Genomic DNA, 25,801 nt, shown 5'->3' on the forward strand with positions numbered 1-25,801 from the left:
TGGTTGGTGCAGCAACTGAAACATCATGATGCGCAGCAATGCTCTGAATTTGCTGTTCGGTTTCGGACACAGACTGAAGCTGATGACATGTGGCCAGGCAATATTTTATGGAGTTACCAGGACATTTTACACTACAGTCTTACTGAAGACGAACCTGCCGTGTTTGAAGTACTGTCCAAGCATATATGGCAAGAGAAAGCCATTAATGCTTATTTTCCTTGGGCAGCAGGTCAGGTGTTGAAGTGTATACACATGGACGCAAAATAGTTGGTCTACAGTGACAGGCGTAGTCCACTTAACGGTGCAGTTGCGACTATGTAGAAAACATTAGGTTGTAAGGTTTTTGGCGTGTTTTGGGATGACTGTTTCATGCAGAAAAAAAACATCACAGTTATATGTGTACCACATACAAAAATATATGCACTTATATCCTGTACCGATGTATGTATGTCACGGTACATATTACATAATATGATTACTCGGTAAAGACAATTCTTCGTTAAACATATTTTTTCAATAACATATGCATTTAACATTGGAGATATTTTTAAAGAACTTAATAGTGTTACTCTCTAGCTTATAATTTAGTAACCTTTTACCAACCCGCCCGGTTGGCCGAGCGGTCTAATGCACGGCTTTCCGGACTGGGAAGAAGCGCCTGGTCCCCGGCACGAATCCGTCCGGCGGACTTGTGTCGAGGTCCGGTGAGCCGGCCAGTCTGTGGATGGTTTCTAGGTGGTTTTCTATCTGCCTCGGTGAATGTGGGCTGGTTCCCCCTTATTCCGCCACAGCTACACTACGTCGGGGATTGCTGCGCAAACAAGTTCTCCACGTAAGCGTACACCACCATTACTCTACCACGCAAACATAGGGGTTACACTCGTCTGGTGTCAGACGTTCCCACCTGGGCGGGGGGTGGGGGGGAGGGGATCCACCGGGGGCCGAACCGCACAATAACCCTTAAAGAGTGGTTCGGTGTGGGGCGGCGGAGGGTTGAAGTGGACTGCGGTAGTCGTCGTGGGGTTGTGGACCACTCCGTCTTTTCTAGGCCCCCGGTTCACATACAATACAATACAACCTGGCCGGCCGAAGTGGCTTAGCGGTTCTAGGCGCTACAGTCGGGAGCCGCGCGACCGCTGCGGTCACAGGTTCGATTCCTGCCTCGGGCATGGATGTGTGTTTTGTCCTTAGGTTAGTTAGGTTTAAGTGGTTCTAAGTTCTAGGGGACTGATTACCTCAGCAGTTAAGTCCCATAGTGCTCAGAGCCATTTGAACCAATACAACCTGTTACCTTGTACTGTACCATGAATGATGTTTTATAATTCTTCATGTAAGTCGATTTGGTGTCCCTTGCCGACTTTATTAGAAAACTGCAACTGAAGCGGTAGAAAACAGTCCATACGGCATGGATAAATTTAAGTGACACTTTATTGGCTTATTCACAACAGAAGACAGACGCCTCAGAAGAGCATCCGCCCGACTTCGAAGCAGGCTCTGAGCCAGAGGGCGACGGCGTGCGCGCCGGGGTCGGGCACGACGGCCGTGCCGGTGTCCGTCCTCTGGTCCGCCGTGGCCGCCGCCGACCGCTCTGCGGCCGCCACCACTGAGGCCAGCCTGTCCACCCAGTCCGGCGTGGCGCCGTGGGACGCCACCAGCTGCTGCCGCCACTCCACTACCGCCGCCGACAGGGGGTCCAGGAACGTGCCGTCTCCCACCGTTGACATACAAATGCGGAACATTGCGTCTGTACCAAATTCCAAGGCTTCCAACCATTTAGTCTCACAAACAGTCACCGGTCCTCCATCTTCGTCGAAGACCTGCCCGAAAGTTCACAGATTTTAGCGTAACATATTCCACAGCGAGTATTCGTTGAAAATTTGAGACTGTTATAGCACCAAGTGTATACCGGGTGATTATAATTAAAGCGCAGCTATTCACAGAGATCCAGCGTGGCTGTATAATCGTATGGGAGCGAAACTTGGTAGATATTCTAATGTGTTAATGCACAACTGATTTATACTGGAAATGAGTCAGTTTAAATTTTGGCCACCAGGTGGAAATCTGGCGCTGTGTATGCAAGAAAGATATACAGGGTGGAGAATAATTGTGTCACAAAATTTTAATCCTGGATAGCTGATGCCAGTAGGAACCAAAATCACTAATGTTGTGTAGGTCGACAAAACACCACTTTTAAACTACAGAAACTTGGCACCACGCGCTCCGGTTGGCCGTCGGATTGCCATGCTGCCGTTCGTCGGTTGACGGGCAGCGCTATGGTTGCCACTTCACACATACAAACGTCCCTCGCCCCGTTGCTTCCCCAACGTGAAACGCACACTTGTCGAATAGGTCTTGCTGTTTGTCTCCACCTCACGTCAGAGGCATTCACACGTAAGTTTCGCTTCGGAGCACACACACGTCACCTGTGGTTTAGTTATACAGTAAGCGCGGCGGCACAGTATTCGCTTGAATAACAACGAGATTTCGTTATTGTTTATGGACTAACCGACGGTAATGCGCGTGAAGTTCGACGGTTGTATGAGGAATGGTACCCAGCAATACGCCATTCATACCCGCAAACGTTTACAGCAATTCACTGACGACTTGGTGAAATAGGGTCGTTAGCGGGATATCATGGTGATGCTGGAAGATCTCGAGCACGACGGGATGCTGCATTTTAAAAGACTGTTCTCGAGCACTTCGAGGAAGCACCTACAACAAGTACTCTATCGATTGGACACGACATGGGTGTCATTCATCGGCTAGTCTGGGAGGTTTTGAGAGATGACAGCCAGCATCCATTTACTTTTCCACCCTGTCCAAGACCTAAATCCTGTAGCGGAATATGAACACAGCGATTTGTCGGTCGTTTCTGCGACGTGTAGCACGAGATCCCGACTTCCCCGTCATTGTATTGTTTACCAACGACTGCACCTTCCCTCGGGATAGCCTTTACAACACTCTAAACGTTCATTTCTGGGCAAGGGGAAATCTTCACGTCACGTACGTCCATGGAGAATGATTTTCGCTCAACATATGGGCAGGCATTGTGGGTGACCATCTCATTGGACCGGTCCGTCTACCTCTTCGACCTATTGGGGCAAATTACCTTCACTTGTTGCAAGAAACTCTAAACGGCCTGCTGGAAGATGTTCCCCTGGACATAGAGCTATGCATGTGGTTGCAGCATGATAGGGCGCCCACACATAAGAGTCGTGCTGTGGGCGGATATTTAAATGAATTCTTCGACTGCCGGGTAATTGGCTGAGGTGCTCGTTGGATATGGCCTCCATGATCACCAGATCACGTTACTGGACTTTTTCCTGTGGGAATTATTCAAGGTTCTAATCACCCACGCGGACGCGAACCACCTAGAAACGAAGAGGAATTAATGGATCGCATTCAACATGCCGCCAACCACATCAGGGCAATGCCAGGAATCTTTGAAAGAGTTCGGCAAAACAATGTTCGACGTTGCCAAGCTTATGGGGGTCGCCAGTTCGAGCACCTGGTTTAAGTAAACAATGTCCTAGCTACAAAAAAGGTCCTTTTCATTTGTAAAAGGCTTTCTGTACGCAAACTAATAGCTGTTGTCGGGTTTGTTCCCGATACGTCTTATTATGAAACTGCAATTGATGTGTCGGGACCCCGGCGGATTTGCCCCCCGGGCCCCAAGAGTGGAAGGCTGACGCCTACCACCGAGCGTGCCGGCCACCTTGGATACACCGCAATCTCCGGCAGGCAAAGCAATAGCGGTCATGCGTTGTCCAGAGCATCCGGCAACAAGGCAATCCCACGGCCAATCGAAGTGCGTGGCGCCAAGTTTCCTTAGTTTAAAAACTGTGTGTTGTCGACCTATACAATAACAGTACTTTGGTTCCTACTGGCATCAGCTATCCAGGGTTAAAATTTTGTGACACAGTTGTTCTCCACCCTGTTTAGAACTATTTCCACTTGTAAGGGGTTAGGAACGGGACGTGGGCAACCAAGGTCAAACAAATGAGAAAAACTGCCTCTTGCACAGTTTGTTCAGTATGAGCACTGGAGACGTCGACGAGACGCGGAATCCATAAAACGCTGTGATCAACACTTGCTTTCATTAGTTACGGTGGAATCTGAGCAACGTGTTCCTGAATAGTGGCCTTCAGATCAAAGGAGACCGAACATGTCCCTGGTAAACGACTTCTTTTATAAGGCCCCAGAGCCAAAAGTCACGTGAATTCAGATTAAGTGATCTTACAGGCCATGCATCTAGAAAACCTCTGGAGATACGTTTGTGGAAGTTTGTGCTTGTGAATACACGCCACACAGTCTCAAACAGCGAGTGCAATGGCTCTTCATGTGTACGTAGTTTTACAGTACCCCCAATTCTGAAGTCCCGTGTAGTCACTGCGCACTGTAGCGTAAAATATGCTTTGTCACTCTGTAGAATATTGCCTCGCCAAATGTCATCAACTTCTATCAGTGCCAGGAACCGAAGAGCAAATTCAGAACGTTGCTGTGGATCATATTTCAGTTGCTGCACCATCTGGATCTTGTACGGGCACCAGTGTAGAACAGACCGAATACGTTCCGTACTGTTGACCATGGGACGGACAAATCTCGTGGCACTGTGCGGGCACTAGCACTACCTGGGCACATACTGTATGGTCAGTTACAGCAACAGCAGCATCTTCAATAACTTCCACAGGGATATGACGCCTTCCTCTTCCAGGTGCCACGCCAAGCTCACTCATGTTTTACAATTTTATTATTACCTTCTTAAAACCAGTTAATAACATTGAGCCTCTCCTCAGACCTTTCAGTCGGCGATACTCTCTCAAAGCAGCTCTGTAATTGCTATAATTCACATAAAACAGTTTCACTAACAGCACAAGGTCTCTCTTCTTGATTGCCACGCTGTTGACTCACATTATAGCTTCCCAAATGACAGTGTGGGTGTCATGCAGTCATACAAACAGTGTACAGTGCCAAATTTCACATGGTGGCCACAATTGGAACTAGTTTGTTTTCAGCGTAAATCGGTTCCACATTAATACACTAGAATATCTACCAAGTTTCGCTACCACATGATAATTAAACCCAACACTGGACTTCCGTGAGTAGCTGCTCTTTAATTATAATCACCCAGTATTTCCAGAAGGGAACTGGAGAAGCGTGAAAGAGGGGGCATTTACCCCTTCTGGAATCCGGGACATAGGCTATTTATTCATTACAGAATCCTCACACGTTTCCAAATATTATTGTGGTGTTATTAATACCAAATTTTTCATTGACGAATGGAATGTGAAACACGGTGAACTTTAGCAAACACTTCATAACCTGCGTTTGTTTGCTTATCAGGCTATTCACGGTAAATGATACTGGTACCGTTCCCTTGGCACGCCGGCCGGAGTGGCCAAGCGATTCTAGGCGCTACAGTCTGGATCCGCGCAACCGCTACGGTCGCAGGTTCGAATCCTGCCTCGGGCATGAATGTGTGTGTTGTCCTTAGGTTAGTTAGGTTTAAGTAGTTCTAGGGGACTGTTGACCTGAGAATTTAAGTCCCATAGTGCTCAGAGCCATTTGAACCATTTTTTCCGTTGGCACGGTGTCGATTTCACCACTGTTTCGCAGTCATAAAGGATGCGAACCCTTAAAGAACATTGCCGACAAAGAGTTCCCAAATCTTCCTCTGCCACCTTTTCGTATGGTCCTTACCGAGCTTCACAAAGGGACCGTCCCCACACTGAGCAAAAGCAGAAGTGGGTGTAGTATACCTGCATTCCGATCTGATGGTTTCTTACATTCACCTCTCCTGGGTTACGTGTTACCCAAACAACGCAGAAATATAGCTTTCCAAGCAGATTTTGTTTAAGTTATAATATGCAAATCATCATAAGTAATAGAAGCCTTGAAAATAACAAACTAAATCCGTGTGCTCCCTGCCGCCGTTGGATAAGCAGCTGCAGCAGCAAGTCGTATACTCCTAGCTCACTCATTTGTTACATAGTTTAATTCTTAATTTCTTTGTGTGTTTTTGGTACTTGCATTGTTTAATTCATAAATTTCGGGCGTATTATAGTATTTGAGAGTTGTAGCATCGCGTTTTAGTACCTGAATAGTGTAAATTCGCGTAGTCGTTTGTCTTCTGTTTTTGTTTTGAACGGCCAGTGTCGGTTGGTCACAGTCAGTGTGCTCCCTGCCGCCGTTGGATAAGCAGCTGCAGCAGCAAGTCGTATACTCCTAGCTCACTCATTTGTTACATAGTTTAATTCTTACTTTATTTGCGTGTGTTTGGTATTTGAATTGTTTAATTCATAAATTTCGGGCGTATTATAGTATTTGAGAGTTGTAGCATCGCGTTTTAGTACCTGAATAGTGTAAAATCGCGTAGTCTCCTTCCGCCGCCGAGCAGTGTCAGCAGTGCGCAAATAGCAGCATTACTGCATTAATTAGGCAATCTTGTATTTTAATAACCGTTTAAATTTTGTATCGATTGGTTTGCGCTCTCTGTAGATTAGTTCAGACTTTCTTTGCACAACAGTTTTTAGCATGGATAGGGACTGCAACTGCTGTGTTCGGATGCAGGCTGAGTTGGCATCCCTTCGCTCCCAGCTTCAGGCAGTGTTGGCTTCGGTCACACAGCTTGAGGCTGTTGCCAATGGGCATCACTGTGGGGTTCCGGATGGGGGTTTGTCGGAGACGGCCAGCTCGTCCCACGCATCCCCTGATCGGACTACGACTGTGGTTGCCCGGGATACAGCCCGCATTGAGGCTGATCCCTCACCTGTGGTAGAGTGGGAGGTCGTCTCAAGGTGTGGCAGGGGGCGAAAGACATTCCGGAGGGCTGTACGGAAGGCCTCTCCAGTTTGTCTGACGAACCGGTTTCAGGCTCTGTCTCAGGCTGATACTGATCTTCGGCCTGACATGGCTGCTTGTCCTGTTCCAGAGGTTGCCCCTCAGTCTGCAAGATCCGGGCGGTTGCAGAGGGTGGGCTTACTGGTAGTCGGGAGCTCCAACGTCAGGCGCGTAATGGGGCCCCTTAGGGATATGGCAGCAAGAGAGGGGAAGAAAACCAATGTGCACTCCGTGTGCATACCGGGGGGAGTCATTCCAGATGTGGAAAGGGTCCTTCCGGATGCCATGAAGGGTACAGGGTGCACCCATCTGCAGGTGGTCGCTCATGTCGGCACCAATGATGTGTGTCGCTATGGATCCGAGGAAACCCTCTCTGGCTTCCGGCGGCTATCTGATTTGGTGAAGACTGCCAGTCTCGCTAGCGGGATGAAAGCAGAGCTCACCATCTGCAGCATCGTCGACAGGATTGACTGCGGACCTTTGGTACAGAGCCGAGTGGAGGGTCTGAATCAGAGGCTGAGACGGTTCTGCGATCGTGTGGGCTGCAGATTCCTCGACTTGCGCCATAGGGTGGTGGGGTTTCGGGTTCCGCTGGATAGGTCAGGAGTCCACTACACGCAACAAGCGGCTACACGGGTAGCAGGGGTTGTGTGGCGTGGGCTGGGTGGTTTTTTAGGTTAGATGGCCTTGGGCAAGTACAGAAAGGGCAACAGCCTCAACGGGTGCGGGGCAAAGTCAGGACATGCGGGGACCAAGCAGCAATCGGTATTGTTATTGTGAACTGTCGAAGCTGCGTTGGTAAAGTACCGGAACTTCAAGCGCTGATAGAAAGCACCGAAGCTGAAATCGTTATAGGTACAGAAAGCTGGCTGAAGCCAGAGATAAATTCTGCCGAAATTTTTACAAAGGTACAGACGGTGTTTAGAAAGGATAGATTGCATGCAACCGGTGGTGGAGTGTTCGTCGCTGTTAGTAGTAGCTTATCCTGTAGTGAAGTAGAAGTGGATAGTTCCTGTGAATTATTATGGGTGGAGGTTACACTCAACAACCGAGCTAGGTTAGTAATTGGCTCCTTTTACCGACCTCCCGACTCAGCAGCATTAGTGGCAGAACAACTGAGAGAAAATTTGGAATACATTTCACATAAATTTTCTCAGCATGTTATAGTCTTAGGTGGAGATTTCAATTTACCAGATATAGACTGGGACACTCAGATGTTTAGGACGGGTGGTAGGGACAGAGCATCGAGTGACATTATACTGAGTGCACTATCCGAAAATTACCTCGAGCAATTAAACAGAGAACCGACTCGTGGAGATAACATCTTGGACCTACTGATAACAAACAGACCCGAACTTTTCGATTCTGTATGTACAGAACAGGGAATCAGTGATCATAAGGCCGTTGCAGCATCCCTGAATATGGAAGTTAGTAGGAATATAAAAAAAGGGCGGAAGGTTTATCTGTTTAGCAAGAGTAATAGAAGGCTGATTTCAGACTACCTAACAGATCAAAACGAAAATTTCTGTTCCGACACTGACAATGTTGAGTGTTTATGGAAAAAGTTCAAGGCAATCGTAAAATGCGTTTTAGACAGGTACGTGCCGAGTAAAACTGTGAGGGACGGGAAAACCCACCGTGGTACAACAACAAAGTTAGGAAGCTACTGCGAAAGCAAAGAGAGCTTCACTCTAAGTTTAAACGCAGCCAAAACCTCTCAGACAAACAGAAGCTAAACGATGTCAAAGTTAGCGTAAGGAGGGCTATGCGTGAAGTGTTCAGTGAATTCGAAAGTAAAATTCTATGTACCGACTTGACAGAAAATCGTAGGAAGTTCTGGTCTTACGTTAAATCAGTAAGTGGCTCGAAACAGCATATACAGACACTCCGGGATGATCATGGCATTGAAACAGAGGATGACACGCGTAAAGCTGAAATACTAAACACCTTTTTCCAAAGCTGTTTCACAAAGGAAGACCGCACTGCAGTTCCTTCTCTAAATCCTCGCACAAACGAAAAAATGGCTGATATCGAAATAAGTGTCCAAGGAATAGAAAAGCAACTGGAATCACTCAACAGAGGAAAGTCCGCTGGACCTGACGGGATACCAATTCGATTCTACACAGAGTACGCGAAAGAACTTGCCCCCCTTCTAACAGCCGTGTACCGCAAGTCTCTAGAGGAACGGAAGGTTCCAAATGATTGGAAAAGAGCACAGGTAGTCCCAGTCTTCAAGAAGGGTCGTCGAGCAGATGCGCAAAACTATAGACCTATATCTCTGACGTCGATCTGTTGTAGAATTTTAGAACATGTTTTTTGCTCGAGTATCATGTCGTTTTTGGAAACCCAGAATCTACTATGTAGGAATCAACATGGATTCCGGAAACAGCGATCGTGTGAGACCCAACTCGCTTTATTTGTTCATGAGACCCAGAAAATATTAAATACAGGCTCCCAGGTAGATGCTATTTTTCTTGACTTCCGGAAGGCGTTCGATACAGTTCCGTACTGTCGCCTGATAAACAAAGTAAGAGCCTACGGAATATCAGACCAGCTGTGTGGCTGGATTGAAGAGTTTTTAGCAAACAGAACACAGCATGTTGTTGTCAATGGAGAGACGTCTACAGACGTTAAAGTAATCTCTGGCGTGCCACAGGGGAGTGTTATGGGACCATTGCTTTTCACAATATATATAAATGACCTAGTAGATAGTGTCGGAAGTTCCATGCGGCTTTTCGCGGATGATGCTGTAGTATACAGAGAAGTTGCAGCATTAGAAAATTGTAGCGAAATGCAGGAAGATCTGCAGCGGATAGGCACTTGGCGCAGGGAGTGGCAACTGACCCTTAACATAGACAAATGTAATGTATTGCGAATACATAGAAAGAAGGATCCTTTATTGTATGAGTATATGATAGCGGAACAAACACTGGTAGCAGCAACTTCTGTAAAATATCTGGGAGTATGCATGCGGAACGATTTGAAATGGAATGATCATATAAAATTAATTGTTGGTAAGGCGGGTACCAGGTTGAGTTTCATTGGGAGAGTCCTTAGAAAATGTAGTCCATCAACAAAGGAGGTGGCTTACAAAACACTCGTTCGACCTATACTTGAGTATTGCTCATCAGTGTGGGATCCGTACCAGATCGGGTTGACGGAGGAGATAGAGAAGATCCAAAGAAGAGCGGCGCGTTTCGTCACAGGGTTATTTGGTAACCGTGATAGCGTTACGGAGATGTTTAGCAAACTCAAGTGGTAGACTCTGCAAGAGAGGCGCTCTGCATCGCGGTGTAGCTTGCTCGCCAGTTTTCGAGAGGGTGCGTTTCTGGATGAGGTATCGAATATATTGCTTACCCCTACTTATACCTCCCGAGGAGATCACGAATGTAAAATTAGAGAGATTCGAGCGCGCACGGAGGCTTTCAGACAGTCGTTCTTCCCGCGAGCCATACGCGACTGGAACAGGAAAGGGAGGTAATGACAGTGGCACGTAAAGTGCCCTCCGCCACACACCGTTGGGTGGCTTGCGGAGAATAAATGTAGATGTAGATGTAGAAATGACACGTTTTATTCACAACAAAGAGTCATAAATGGCGTCAAGGTTTAATAAGTGATTTTGGAGGATTTTTCTGTTTCTTCAGTTTGATGCGTATTAGAGGTATGTTTTATGACTATTTTTGTAGGTAATCAATGGGGTTTCTTAAAGAAATCTGATTTTTTTTTCTTTTTCAGAGTCTCAATTTTCAGTATAAACCCAGCATTGTTGGCTTGTTGAAACTGTATTTTTTTTTTTTAACTCAGTGTCAGTGGTAATTAAAATGCTTCCGTCCTCTCACACATTAAGGGTATCATTTTATTGTGAATATTTGCTAAAGGAGTCTTTTTTATCGGGTGGCATTATGATGTACGTTCATTGAAAAATGTTAAACTTCATGATGTTCAAAGTGCATAACTATATTTGTTTATATACTGTACGCAGCTTTTCAGTGGAATGAGCACATCTTAAGACAGCAACTATTTGTCGAAACTGGCAATGTGAAAGTTATTTGCATACCCAAGCGATCGTGGGGTAATGAATTACAATAGAAGCACTAACAAAGGACGCATGCTTCCAATTTACAATGCGTCAGTTAAAAAAAAGTGATGATAACATGAGGTTGTAATTACAGATCATCAAATGATAAAGGTGGCATTTATATTCATATTAATAATGTTAAACGATGGGCTTTGCATACGTGCTTACTTTTAAGATACCAGAGTAATCTACCTTCGGAGTAACATTGAGCCGCTAATTCTCAGAGATACAATGAGTCTTGCATATCTGATGTCAAATGTAAAACTTGCGGCACGACATGCTCCTTGCCTTGGACAATTAGCATTTCTGGATGACAGGATATTGCGGAGAAATGGTTATCCACAGCTTGGGGAATGTTTGCAGAATGAATTTTTTCTATGCAGCGGAGTGTGCGCTGATTGGAAACTTCCTGGAGTTTAAACTGTGTGCCGTACCGGGACTCGAACCGGTGACCTTTGCCTTTCACAGGCAAGCACTTTACCAGCTGAGCTACCCAAGGACGACTCACGATCCACCCTCACAGCCAGGGCGTCCCCTACATTCCAAATTTCACGAGGTCTCGCTCCGGCTCACACTTTTAATCTGACGCGAAGTTTCAAACCAGCGCCCCGCCCACGCAGTGTGAAAATTCATTCTGGGAATAAAGATTTAGCTTCTTACTGAAATAAAAAAGCTAATCCTTACAACAGCAACTAAAACCTATAGCAAGTGCTCAAAGACCGCTCGTCTCACTGCATTCACTGCAACGTAATGGACCGACCAGAACTGGCGCATGGATTCAGAATCATTTGGCACCATTGCTTGCACACAGATATGTAATTTCTGATCCATCAGTTCTCATCATACTGTACTCCTCGAACTTTAGAGTTCGCAGGCTTGATGACAGGCTCTTATCTCTAAATTTCTCCCAACAATCCAACACCCTCTCGTCATATTGTGCCGTACAAACGACTGTTTTAGACTGTTATTTTTTAGTCTTAAATAAAGTAAAAATCGCTGAAGTTCAAACAATTTGCCAAAATTGCTTATTGTTTTTAATTAAAAATGCCTTCTCTGGCTGCACTGTATTTTATTCTCCCAGACGCGTTTCGCCGTTATTCATTTTAAGGCGTCATCAGTGGGCTCTTTAATGATACAGTCATGATACACTTTTGTTTCGATATGTATTGTTCGTAGATTGTAAAATAGTTCACTTCTCGCTTTTTGTGTAAATAAGTGATTATTTACAGTTTTTCCCGTTCTTAGTTGGCATCCGTGTTTCCCCTCATTTCTTCAGCTGCTGGGAGTCGCACTACCGCTCTATTTACGAAAATAGGCATTTTTTAAAGTATCGAATATTTATCTTACCACTTCTCTTTTTTTGCCCTTGTTGTTGTAATACACTATCAGTATTCTGTCACTAATATTGACATTTGATCGAAAACTGTAATTTCACGTCGTAAGTACTTTGAATTCAATGTGTGCCTCATCCTGTTTGGTTTGTTAACGTCTTGAAGTCACAGTTTTCTATCAAATGTCTACATTAGTGACAGAATGCTGATAGTGCATTACAAGAACAAGGGCAAACAAAGTTAAAAGTGCGAAGAAAAATGTTCGAAACCTAAAAACGTACCTATTTTCGTAAATAGAGCGGTAGTGCGACCTCTAGCAGGTGAACAGAACGGGGGAAACACAGATACCAACTAAGAACGGTAAGAACTGTAAGTAATCACTTATTTACATAAAAAGCGAGAAGTGAACTGTTTTGTAATCTACGAATAATACATATTAAAACAAAGGTGTATCGTACCTATATCATTATACCAGGGTTGTCCAGAAAGTAAGTTTCTATCGGTCGCGAAATAGAAACCACTGGGAAAATCCGGTAAAGTTTTGCACTGATGTGTTGGGCAGTGTCTCTAGTACGCCAATCGATCGTGTCGCGTTGCTCTTTTCAGTTTTGAGTGAACAGTGAGCACGTAAAGATGCGTAGGAAATAGCGTCTCTCGCCAAGTACGACGGCCTGGTCAGAGATTTCGCCTGTGTCATGCAGCCCACATAACACAACGGTCGAGCAGTTCCTTCTTCATGCCAATTCTCGACAGCACATTGCAGGGGCAATGAAGACGCTCCTGCAGCGTTTCCGATGAGAAGTGTTTGATCACCCACTACACAGTCCTGAGTCTCATCTCTGCTCACAAGAGCCGCTGGCTATGAAAACAAAATTTTTCCACAGATAACGAACTGCAGACCAGTGCAGATAACTGGCCGAAAGCAAATGCGGCTGTTTTGTATGACGAGGATATTGGAAAATTCATACAACACTACGACAAAACTCGAAGTTGGAGCAGCGACTATGTAGAGAAGTAGGTGGAAGCTGTACCTAACTGTTGCAAATAAAACGTTTCTGGTTTTCACTGTGGTTTCCATTTCATAACCAATCGGATCTTACTTTCTAGACAAGAGAGAATAAAATGCAGTGGGGCAAGAGAAGACGTTTTTATTTACAAAACAAATATTTCTGTGCTTGCTGCGGTGGATAGCCACGCAAACAAACTCGTGCCTAACAACTGTTTGTCAAGAACTTTGGTCACCTGTCGGTGGTTTGAACGACTCAGTCCCTCGTACTATCTACAGCGAAAAATCTCTTTTAATTAGGATGATGTTTGTTGTGAATCATTCGTTCGGTTTTTCGAGTTACGTAAACGCATGTCTCCAATTTCGAGTACAGAAACATTGCCCCTTCTTTTATAACAGTAATTAACTTAAATGTTGGTAAACTCCACAGTGGATATACGATTATGTATTACGTTTAATGGCAGTATCACAAATTGCAATACGGAAGGAAACTGTTTGTTATAAAACAGTTTTAAAAACACGTGTCTCACAGGAAACATTAGTTTAGGTTCTTTTTATCCGAATATTCTTGGTTTGGGATCCTCCACCGTCTCTATAATTTCAGCCGTTAAGCTCTGCGACATTCTGTATACTCGTACATTAAGGAAGGTATTCTTGACAAGACCGAGTGTGGAGCCAGCCATTATTGTAAATGACATCAGTCTGGTCACGCAGGAAACAGCAGCGTTCGTAGTGGTAGTTCCCGTTGCTTCTAGCTGATGCAGCCTCAAAAAATCCAAGGCGTGACTATAGCCAACAGCAGCAGTTGCGACGACTAAGTCCTGTAAACGACATCAGGAAACGACGACAAAGCCTAAGGGCTCTACGATCGCTTGAGCCAAAAAAGGAAGAGGTAAGGGAGGTGGATACAACCCTATCTAAGAAGAACGAGGAGAAAAGTGTCGCGCTCTGATCCGCCGCCATGCTGTCTGGAGGCAGCAAAATATTACTGGACCCAACATTGTGGTTGATGTGGTACTGAACATACAGAGAAACTTTAGTGCGCTTAAAACTACCCGATGTTAACGTGTGTCATTTGGCGCTGCTGTGTTGCGACATGGGCTAGCACGGTTAGAGGCGATACGCAAACACAGCGGATCACTTCGCAAATGTTGAAATGCTATTCATGTAACACGGAGTGATGTTGGTAACTGCTGCCATGAGATACGGTGGGAACTCGAGATGCTTTGTCCGCAGCTCATTTTAAATGACTAATGACAGAATTACGGCAGACAACTTGTTTTGTAATCCTGAATCTACTCTCGCGTTCTAACCTGACCACAACCTCATGGTGTTCAATGTAACCGAGAAAACGGCTGTCAGTAACCTGCGGCAGAACCATTAATCACGCTCGCTTTGCCCTCGGCGATTAAATCTGACCTGTACGATCAAACTCGAGGCAACAAAAATTCAGTTTCAGCGCTAAAAGTGAGCTGTAATTTCTCGCTTTTGTACCAAAGCTGTCGTTGGTGGAACTCATTTACAGGTTACAGGCGACACAGGCAGATTCCAAACGAAAATATAATGATAGGTAGAAAAGAGAGAAAATAAAAGTCAATACGCTGTTAAAAGTTGAAAATGAGGCGACAAAGGATTAAAAATAAGAAATTGTGTTGAAACCAATTAATTGAAGCTCATAATAAACAGAATCATTTTGATAAAGATTTTGCCATCGAACAGAATCGCAACCCACGACCATCTGCACCACTGCGCTATGAAATACCTTCACATTGTAAGGCGTATGCTTCGCCAGCGATGGGCGAAGCATGACAGAATCTCTGACCAGAGGGTAGTTTATTGTTAGTTGTTGCTTGTCGCGAGTCTGCGCTAGTCTGCGCGAGTCGACAGTAGTAGCGAGTCGGTAGTAGTCTGGAGCAGTCTGTGGGAGTCGGCATGCGTCGGCTGTGTGCTCTGGTCGCGACTCTGGTCAGGACTCTGGAGGATGAGTATTGTTGTAGAAGGTAAAGAAGCAGCCTTGCGCATATTTAATAATGTATGTTAATTGTAATTTAATTTGTTCCAAAAAGATGCCCCAATAATAATTTTCATAATATAAAGTAATTTTTTAAAGAAAAGCATTCATTTCAATTTAAAGAATATTTCCATTGCATGATCATTCCTTCCAAGAATTAGAAAAAAATATACGCCAGCATTGCACGAAGCTGTGCTAAAAATTTTTACATAAGAGCGGATATATTCGCAGTTTTATTGAGGTAAGAATTTTTGCTTTTTTATTCAGAATACAGGGCCGAAGGTCAGCGCTGCTGTCCTTATAAAATTTACCAGATATTATTATTTCTGTTAGGAGGTTACATTTCGTACATGGTTAATTTTTTAATTAATATTATTGTGTGGGTTTATGGTCAATTATCATTCATTAATTTTTGTCTGGGGAGTTTACACTTGGCTCCATTTTCATTATTTTCATTTATCTATATTTTTGCGGGGAGGTTACAACATTAATTGTTATATTGCCGGGCTCGGTGGTCTAGTAGTTCTAGGCGCTCAGTCCGGAGCCGCGCGACTGCTACGGTCGCAGGTTCGAATCCTGCCTCGGGCATGGATGTGTGTGATGTCCTTAGGTTAGTTAGGTTTAAGTAGTTCTAAGTTCTAGGGGACTGATGACCATAGATGTTAAGTCCCATAGTGCTCAGAGCCATTTGAACCAATTGTTATATTGATTCATCTCTACAACCAGCTGCAATGATCGTTTGCTTTTGTTCGGTTTCAAGCCATGTCGTATGAAGTTTATTTACCGTAAGCCGACCTCTGTGACGACAATATTTCAATATGTGAAGCAGAATCAAATTTGGGTGGAAGGTTGGCAGCCCTGCAGCCAGGCGGACGCGCATGTACGAAACTCTCACTAAGTTAAGCGATTAATATTGAAATAAGAGCTAATTTAGTTAATATTACATTTTAGACTAGTGCATTTACTTCTTATCTAATCTATCTATTACAGGTTTCGCTTTTCTAAACGTAATTACATCGAAAAGGAAGTATTTAATAAAGGCCGGCAGTCGCGAGTTTGTTTACGAACTTTGGCGTAAATTTCGTACGAGCGTAGATATTTGTTTTTGACTAGACTTAGCGCTTCAAAGATAAATTAATTCGTGTCTCTCATCCATAATTTTTGTGGTTACTTAAAAGTTTCTGAAGCAAGATTATAAGTTTGTTTACATTAGTGTTTAGTTACATATTAGTACAGGTTACGAAACTATTGTGTTGAAGTTATTTTCTGCTTTTGTGTTACATTTTACTATCAAACCATGTGTGACAAGTGCGGTAGTTGCCGCAGAAATTTGAAAGAGGGGGTGTTCTGTATAGACTGTAGGTTGTGCTTTCACTGGGGCGAGTGCAGCGGAGAGGAAACGAGGGTAGATAATGAGGCTCTTCCATGTCAGTGTAGGTTATCTAGAAAGGAAAGAAAAATCGCGGAACCGGAGGCAAAGACTTGTGCCCTTAAGGCTGAATTAGAAATCGCGAATTTGGAATTATGTAAACTAAGGGAGGAAAAGGACTCTGGGAGCTGGGAAGAGGTAGCAAGCAAAGGGCGAAAAAGGGAAACAATTGACAGAACTTCTGAAATTCAGTTAGCAAATCAGTTTGGCTTGCTATGTGAAGTGGTGGAGGAAGGGCCTCATTCAGATGTAGCTGAATGTAGGTTGAAGCAGAATACTAGCTTAAAGAAAAAAGACAGGTCGGGATCAAACCAGAATAGGAAAAGAAAAATTCTGTATACAGGTAGCAGTCATGGGAGGGGTGTGGCCCAACAGCTTCAGGAGAAATTAGGGACAGAGTACCATGTCACAAGTTTTGTGAAACCAAGCGCTAGCCTTAGCCAGGTGACAAAAAACTTAGGTCAGAAGGAAGATCAAGTAATTATAGTTTGGGGGAGCAGTAAACAGCCTGGCTATGAATCCAAGATATAGTATTAGGAGTGACCTGGATAAAATAGGAGCAGAAACTGGGCACACGAATGTGGGGTTTGTGGAGGTCTTTCAGCGCTGTAAGGCGTGTTAACACTGAGCTGAACGGGATGCTCCAGACACCAGCAAAGTCTCACATGAACGTTCTTCCAGTTGATGCTGTTGGTAGGTGGGGCTACACTGCACCTGGCCTGCACCGTAATAGGAAGGGGAAAGGTAAGTTAGCTTCTCTATTACCAGATACTGTAAGGGGGGCCACAATCACACAAGGGGTCACCCCTGTGATTATTGGGACCAGGCAGACAAGTTTTTTAGGTTAAAGCCAAATTCCAGACAGACAACAACCAAGGAAAATAGAAGAAAAGAAACTTCATGCACAGCAAATAGGGATAAAGCTAAGGGTGGTATCAACTTACTTCACCAAAATATCAAGGGAATAAAAAATAAAGTAGATGAGCTGATAATGTGTTTAGATAATCTCAAAAATAAGAATGAGATTGATATACTTTGTCTGAGCACCCTGTAACTGTGGGGATGGAAAATGTCAGTACAAATGGGTATAATTTAGCATCTTACACTTGTAGATCTGGTATGGATAAAGGAGGAGTTGCCATTTTCATAAAACAAGGGTATAAATACGGAACTGTTGAAGTAAGCAAATTTTGTGTTGATCAGCACTTTGAGGTTTGTGCATGTGAACTTCAGCTAGATAATGTTGCGTTGATATTAGCAACAGTGTACAGGTCTCCACTAGGAGATTGGAAGCTATTCATAAAAAAAGTTTGACTCCATATTATGCTGTCTTTCAGACAGAAAGAAGAAGTTATTAATCTGTGGTGATTTCAATGTTAACTTTCTATACAATTCTAATAGGAAAAGTGAACTAGAAGTGTTGTTAACGACATATAACATAGAATCAGTGATCAATTTCCATACACGTATAGCTCAGGACAGTAGTACTCTAATAGATAATGTATTTGTACAGCAAGAGGATGTAGAACAAACACATACTTTCCCTGTGGTAAATGGATTATCTGACCATGATGCACAACTGATTAACTTACAAAACCTAACAGGCTGTACACTTCAGAAACCATTAAGTAAAAGTGTGAGGGTGCTCAACCCGCTATCTATAGATCACTTCAGAGAAAGTTTAGGACATGTAAACTGGGAAGATGTATATAATGAGCCAAATGCTAATGATAAATGCAGCATATTTCTTGATAAATTTATATCCCTTTGTGAACATTGTTTTCCAAAGATAATTACTAAATGCAACACCACAAACTTTTCAAAGAAACCTTGGATTACTACAGGCATTAAAGTGTCTTCAAAAAGAAAAAAGAAAACTGTATGAGACAACAAGAACTAGTAAAGATCCAGAAGTAGTTTTACACTATAAAAATTATTGTAACATACTGAGAAAAGTTGTAAGGAAATCAAGAAATATATATGTTAGAGAAGAAATTAACAACTCCAGCAATAAAATCAAATCAATATGGAATGTTGTTAGAAGGGAGACAGGAAAAGTAACCACTGGGGTAGGTAGTGTTACTGTTAAAGAGAATGAGACCATCTTAACCAACAGTACACAGGTAGCCAATGTATTTAACAATCACTTCGGAAGTGTAGGAGAAAAAATTGGTGAGAATAGTTAAAAAGAAAAAGCCAGGCAGTACATGGAAAAAAGTTTTGAAAAATTTTACTCAGATTAAGTTTCATCTAACAACCTCTTGTGAAATAAGGAAAATTATTAAATCTTTGAAAGATAAATGTTCTGTTGGAGTAGATGACATCTCTAACGAGTTATTAAAACAATGTGGAGCAATTACAGCTTGTGTTTTGAGTCACATATGTAATGCTTCACTGACTGAGGGTATTTTTCCAGACAGGTTAAAATATGCCATTGTCAGGCCTCTCTACAAAAAGGGGGAAACCAGAGATGTCAATAATTACCGGCCAGTATCCTTGCTTACACCATTTTCAAAAATCTTTGAGAAAGTAATGTACTCAAGAGTGGTTAGCCATCTAAACAGTAATGGGATACTTAAAAAATCACAGTTCGGATTTCATAAATGCTGTTCCACTGAGACAGCAATATACAATTTCACTGTCCACATAATAGAGTCTTTAAATAGTAAAATGTCACCAGTATGAATATTCCGTGACTTATCCAAAGCATTTGATTGTGTGAACCATGACATCATGTTAGAGAAATGATAATTCTATGGTAAAAATGGAACAGCATACGAGTGGTTTAAGTCATATCTACAGAACAGGGAGCAAAAAGTCTCTCTATATGCTTCAAGTGATTCAAAGGAGTTTGCCACTTCATCTAACTGGGGTGAAATTACATTAGGTGTTCCACAAGGTTCGATCATGGGTCCCCTCCTGTTCTTGATATATGTGAATGACCCCCCTTCTTATGTGAAACAAGATGCTGAACTGACACTGTTTGCTGATGATACAAGCATAATTATTAATCCAGTAAAAGAAAGTCCGATAGAAAATGATACAAATAAGATCTTTGGAAAAGTTGTTAACTGGTTTTCCGCGAATGGGCTTGCTCTGAACTTCGAAAAAACACAGTACATCCAATTTTCTGCTGCAAAAGTATAATTCCTTCAATAAACATAACACATCAAAAGAAGTTAGTAGCCAGGGTAGAACATACTAAGTTTTTGAGAATCTTAATTGGAAAAATCATATTTTGGATCTCCTAAAGCGACTAGGTTCAGCAACTTTTGCAATCAGAATAATTGCCAATTTTGAGGATGTAGAAATTAGTAAGCTAACATACTTTGCATACTTCCACTCTCTGATGTCAGACAGAATAATATTCTGGGCAACTCAACACTTAGGCAAAAGGTATTCGCTGTTCAAAAGAAAGTAGTTAGAATAATGTGTGGGATTCATAGTCGCACATCTTGTAAGCATCAGTTTAAAAGGTTAGGAATTCTTACAACTGCTTCACAGTACATTTACTCAGTAATGAAATTTTTTCTCAACAACCTGGGCCAGCTTAAAATCAACGGCGACATTCATGATGACAATACCAGAAAAAAGAAAGACCTACACTATCCTTTACTTAACCTATCTTTGGCACAGAAAGGGGTAAAATATGCTGCAATAAATTTTTTTGATAAATTACCAGATGAAATAAAATATCTGACAGACAGCAGTAATAGTTTCAAAAACAAAATGAAATCATACCTACTTGACAACTCCTTCTATACCATAGATGAATTCTTGAATATGAATAAATAAATCTGGAGATATAATAAATCCATTTTGTGCCATTTAAAGGAATGGGATAGATAACAGAAATATTTAGGTATAACACTGTAATGTAAACAAAAAAAAACTTGTTTCTGTGCGCATTTCTTGTGCATTTGACACATTCCACATCATAACGGTTTTTCCGTAAATAACTAACGAATCCAGTTGTCTACGGTTAGTCGCGTTTACGAAATGTGTGTTATTTCGTTGCCATCGTTTTCTGTGCGCTGTTTTGGGTGTTATTCATGTGTGCTGAAATGGGAATTCGGAGTCCAAACAAAACAAGGAAAAAGAGGCAGACAAGGAATTGGAAGTGAACTGACCATTTGTTGTGGCAGTTTCGCAACGCGAACAGTTCGGGCGTGACGTTGAACACTCTGATTAGGGGAAAACACCGCCAGCACGTGAACTGTGAACTATCAAGTGAGTCTGATCAGACTATAGATACATTCCGACAACAGCAAAGAGTGTGTGTGTGTGTGTGTGTGTGTGTGTGTGTACATTTCAGGCTACAGATAAGAGAAACAGTGAGGCTAAACAAGACAATAAGCTACCTAACTGTTCTCTGGGGGTCACTGACCTTAACATTTTTCATAAGCAAGAGTAGTAGAGGTATTAGTGTTAGTGTTAGTAACGTAAGTTTCAGTAGTAATCGTTACTGTAGAAAATCAAGGTAGCAGAGGCACTAACGACATCTTTTAATACTTGCAATACTTGTCTTGAATGTTATTGTAGTAGCAGCACACGCTGTCGTGATAGAACTAATAGCAGTAGGGGATAAACATAATTGTGAAATTAGCCAAATAGTTCAAAACAATGAAATCCAGGGCTCTTTCACTGTCTTAGTAAAGGAACAAGTGATTGAGAGAAGAAAATAAATGCCATAGGGCAACCGCATCTTGAATAGCGGATAGGCAGTCATTAAATGTTAAATCGATGGCAGTTGAAAAAAAAGAGAAAATGAAAATTCATATAAATATTATTCATATAAATTTAATTTTATGCCTACCCCTCCCCCCATTGTTGTCTTGAAGAAAGTGGACTACAGTAGAAAAGTACGAGGGACATTCGACATTCTAAGAGACAAACTGATGCAGAAAAGAAAGTAGTGTGTGTTTACAAAATGGGGCTTTTATTACTTCCCAACACAATTCCTATCAATATCAATATAATTGCCCCAATGATGACCTAGTTTTTTTATACCAGATACAAAGAAGTCATTGTCTTGTTCTTTGAGCCACCGACCCAAAAATTCTTTAACCGCCTCGTCGTTGCTGAACTTTTTCCACGTAATGCTTCCTTGAGTGGGCCAAGCAAGTGAAAATCCGAGGAAGCCAAGTCTGGACCGTAGGGGGGGGGGGGGGGGGGGGGCGAGATTATATCTCCCAACCCAAATTTTCTTGGGTTAGGTGGGTGGTGAGCATTATCGAGTAGCATCATTACGCCTGTTGTTTTAGATCCGTCATGTTTTCCTCTCGTTATTCATCAGCATGTCTGAGTAGCAGGCACTGCTTATTGTGCGCTGATCTTCCGCATTATGACGAAAGACGGCACATGCATCCCAAAAGACGATCGACATGACTTTTCCCGCTGATACTTGCTTTCTGAATTTCTTTCGTATAGGTCGAGCTGGTGTGCTTCCATTCATTCTGTTTCAAAATGGTGATCTCAAGTTTCCTCACACGTTAAATCGTGGTTAGAAAAGAGCCACCTACCCTTTCATAGGGTTCTTTCTACCTTGTACCCATTTTCGGTATTGTGTTGCTACGTTAACTCTTTCGGAACCTAGAGTGCAATTGTTTTGCCGCACTTGAGCTTGTTTCTGATAACGTAATGAGTTCTGCCAACACTTACTGCACCTGATTCTTCCGTATGTTCAACATGAACACGTCGGCCTCCACGAAAAATGTCACAATGCGGGTTTCAAGCGGAGTTGACACTTCAACTGGCCGACCAGGACGTTACTCTTCAGTCACTGGGGTTTAACCGTTTTTGAACTATTCTACTCAGTTATAAAAATAACTGCCCTTCATGCAATAAAGTATAACCTTTGTTATGTGTCTTTCGTATAGGTCGAGCTGGTGTGCTTCCATTCATTCTGTTTCAAAATGGTGATCTCAAGTTTCCTCACACGTTAAATCGTGGTTAGAAAAGGGCCACCTACTCTTTCATAGGGTTCTTTCTACCTTGTACCCACTTTCGGTATTGTGTTGCTACGTTAACTCTTTCGGAACCTAGAGTGCAATTGTTTTGCCGCACTTGAGCTTGTTTCCTTGTCTGTCTCTTTTTTCTTGTTTTGTTTGGACTCCGAATATACATTTCAGCACACATGAATAACACCCAAAACAGCGCACAGAAAACGATGGCAACGAAATAAAACACATTTCGTAAACGCGACTAACCATAGACAACTATGTAAAGTTCTGACACTGAAACTGCCCTTAACGGCACAAATGTAATGTTAATGTGAAGTGTTAATGGGTAATTTGGAAGAATCGTTGGGAATCGATGTCAGGGCCCCACTGCGAGCGACATGTATTCAACGTGCGACTCTATTATTGATATATATTGATCCACCTACTTTCTCCCAGAATTTAATTAAAAACATTGACCCACTGAGCAAGTGGATCAATTTTTCTAAAATTAAATCATAGGAGAAAGAAGGTGGAACAATTTTATAAATAACAGAGTCACACATTCGATATCTATAGTTAAATCATTCATTGCACAGATAAAGATGTTTCTCAACACACAAAAATTGCGAAATCATTGTTCGAGAATGACTGTGAATTTACAAGGTCAGACTAAGGAGTGATATCGTTACCTAGCAGATGAAAATGGTCTTCTATGTAAGAGTATTTGTTGTCGTTGTTGTTGTTGTTGTTGTGGTCTTCAACACAGAGGCGGCTCTCCATGCTACTCCATCCTGTGCAAGTCTCTTCATCTTCGAATAACTACTGTAAACTATATCCTTCTGAATCTGCTTACTGTATTCATCTCTTAGTCTCCCTCTACAATTTTTACCTTCCATACTCCCCTTCAGTACTAACTTGGTGATCTCTTGATGTGTCAGAATGTGTCCTATCAACCGATCCCTTCTTTTAGTCAAATTGAGCCACAAACTTCTTGTCTCCCCAGTTCTATTCAGTACCTCCTAGTTTGGTTACGTGACCTACCAACATTATCTTCAGCATTCTTCTGTAGTCTCACGTTTCTTGTCTAAACTGTTTATCGTCCAAGTTTCACTTCCATGCATGATTACACTCCGGACAAATACCTTCAGGCAAGACTTCCAAACGCTTATGTCTGTATTTGATGTTAACAAATTTCTCTTCTTCGGATACGCTTTTCTTGCCATTGCCAGTCTACATTGCTTTTCTACTTCGGCCACCATCAGTTATTTTCTACGCAAATAGCAATGCCTATCTCCTATTTTAAATGTCTCGTTTCCTAATCTAATTCCTTCAGCATCGCCTGATTTAATTCGACGACATTCCATTATCCTTGTCTTGCTTTTGCTGATGCTCATCTTTTATCCTCCTTTCAATACACTGCCCATTCCATTCAGTTGCTCTTCCAAGTCCTTTGCTGTCTCCGACAGAATTACAATATCATCAGCAAACCTCAAAGTTTTTATTTCGTCTCCCTGGACTTTAAATCCTATTCCGAATTTTTCTTTTGTTTCCTTTACTGCTTGTTCAATGTACAGCTTGAACAACATCGGTGGTAGGCTACAACCCTGCCTCATTCCCTTCTCAACCAATGCTTCCCTTTCATGCTCCTGGACTCTTTTATCTGCCTTCTTGTTTCCATAGAAGTTGTAATCAACCTAGCGCTCCCTGTATCTTACCACCGTTACCTTCAGAATTTCGAAGAAAGTATTCCAGTCAACATTGACAAAAGCTTTCTCTAACTATACAAATGCTTTCCTTGGCGTATCTTGTAAGGTAAGTCGTAAGGTCAGTAGCGCCTCGCGTGTTCCTAGGTTTCTCCGAAATCCGAACTGATCTTCCCCGAGGTCGGCTACTAAAAGTTTTTCCAGTCTTCTGTAAAGAATTTGTGTTCGTATTTTGCAACCATGAGTTATTCAACTGATGGTGCGTTAATTTTTTTTTAGTTATTTATAAATACTATGAATTGAAAGGTAAGGGTCATTATACATCTATCTCGCAAAAATACGTTAGACATCAGATCCAAAACTCGACAATGACAAAGATTTTGAGACGATAGAATATTAATAATATCTAACTCATTGTAACAGTTTTCTCCGCAACAAGGCTTTCTAATGTATTGTGCCTCTTATCTTCACACTGTTTCGATCATAAAAACGTAAGTATAAAACATGGATGCTTCTTTTGTGTAAATATCGGAAATTACCGATAGAAACGGATACCATGTCTTACAAAAGTATAATAAAACATTTCACATGTATTGCTGAAGAATCATCAGAAAACTAAATGTTTCCTGCTCCTGATACTCCAGTGGAAGCAATGACACGGAATGCAACAAAACGTATGTTCATTGAAGAACTGTAATTCTGACGCTTGTAAAAAGAAGGGTTAATATAATGTTTCTTTCATAGTGCTTGTTAACCATTTCGCCTTGACAAACGTAAAAATAACCATCGCATTAACACTGGTATTTCTACTACTACTTAATCTGTTATACCAATATAAGTCATTTAATTGTTAAAATCATTTTTTGATTTCAACTATAACTGAGAAAAACTGTAACTGTCGGCTCTGCATTTTTCCCCCCCTCACATGACAAATGCTGGTTTCAAACCTTCACATGAAAGAGATAGGGGTGTACGAGGTCTGTATTTATCCATGGCCCTATATTCACTTGACTTCGGCTGTTAAGGAGCTTACAATGAGAGGTCCCCAGCGGTGAGGTGGGTTAAGATTTGAGGTATCACTCACTGCAGCCATTCACACTAGTGGGCCTTCGTTTGCGAGTAACTGACGAAAAAGAAAAATCAGAATTTTTTGTGACACTCAACAGTGTTAAAAAATTTTCAGTTGATAGTCTAATTGCGAGGTATAATGGTTAGGATAACAGCTACATATGCAGGATGCTGAGGGCTCGTTCTTGTAAGGTGCAATAAGCTTTTTTTATTTTTAAATCCTTATCTAAATGAAGTTGATCATCATTTTTATTCAGTTAATTGATTTAAATGTAATTTTTTAATCCCATTCCTATGTGACATTTTTAATAGTAATATCATTTTCTTCATTAGCTCTCATTTTTCTTGCTATCATTCTGGCTCCACTTGAAATCTTTGTTCATGTCTTTTTAA

The 25,801-nt window shown here is 42.2% G+C and overlaps 1 protein-coding gene across 1 annotated transcript in view; it reads right to left on the bottom strand.

Annotated features, from left to right (window-relative positions):
- Positions 1-1,460: 1,460 nt before the first annotated feature.
- Positions 1,461-25,801, bottom strand: part of LOC124606206 (triokinase/FMN cyclase-like) — a 73,752-nt gene continuing 49,411 nt past the window's right edge. Inside the window, exon 2 of the mRNA XM_047138178.1 lies at positions 1,461-1,817. Coding sequence (XP_046994134.1) covers positions 1,461-1,817 — 357 coding nt within the window. The remainder of the gene's footprint in view (positions 1,818-25,801) is intronic.

The sequence above is a fragment of the Schistocerca americana genome, chromosome 3 (assembly GCF_021461395.2).
Source record: "Schistocerca americana isolate TAMUIC-IGC-003095 chromosome 3, iqSchAmer2.1, whole genome shotgun sequence".
Classification (NCBI taxonomy): domain Eukaryota; kingdom Metazoa; phylum Arthropoda; class Insecta; order Orthoptera; family Acrididae; genus Schistocerca; species Schistocerca americana.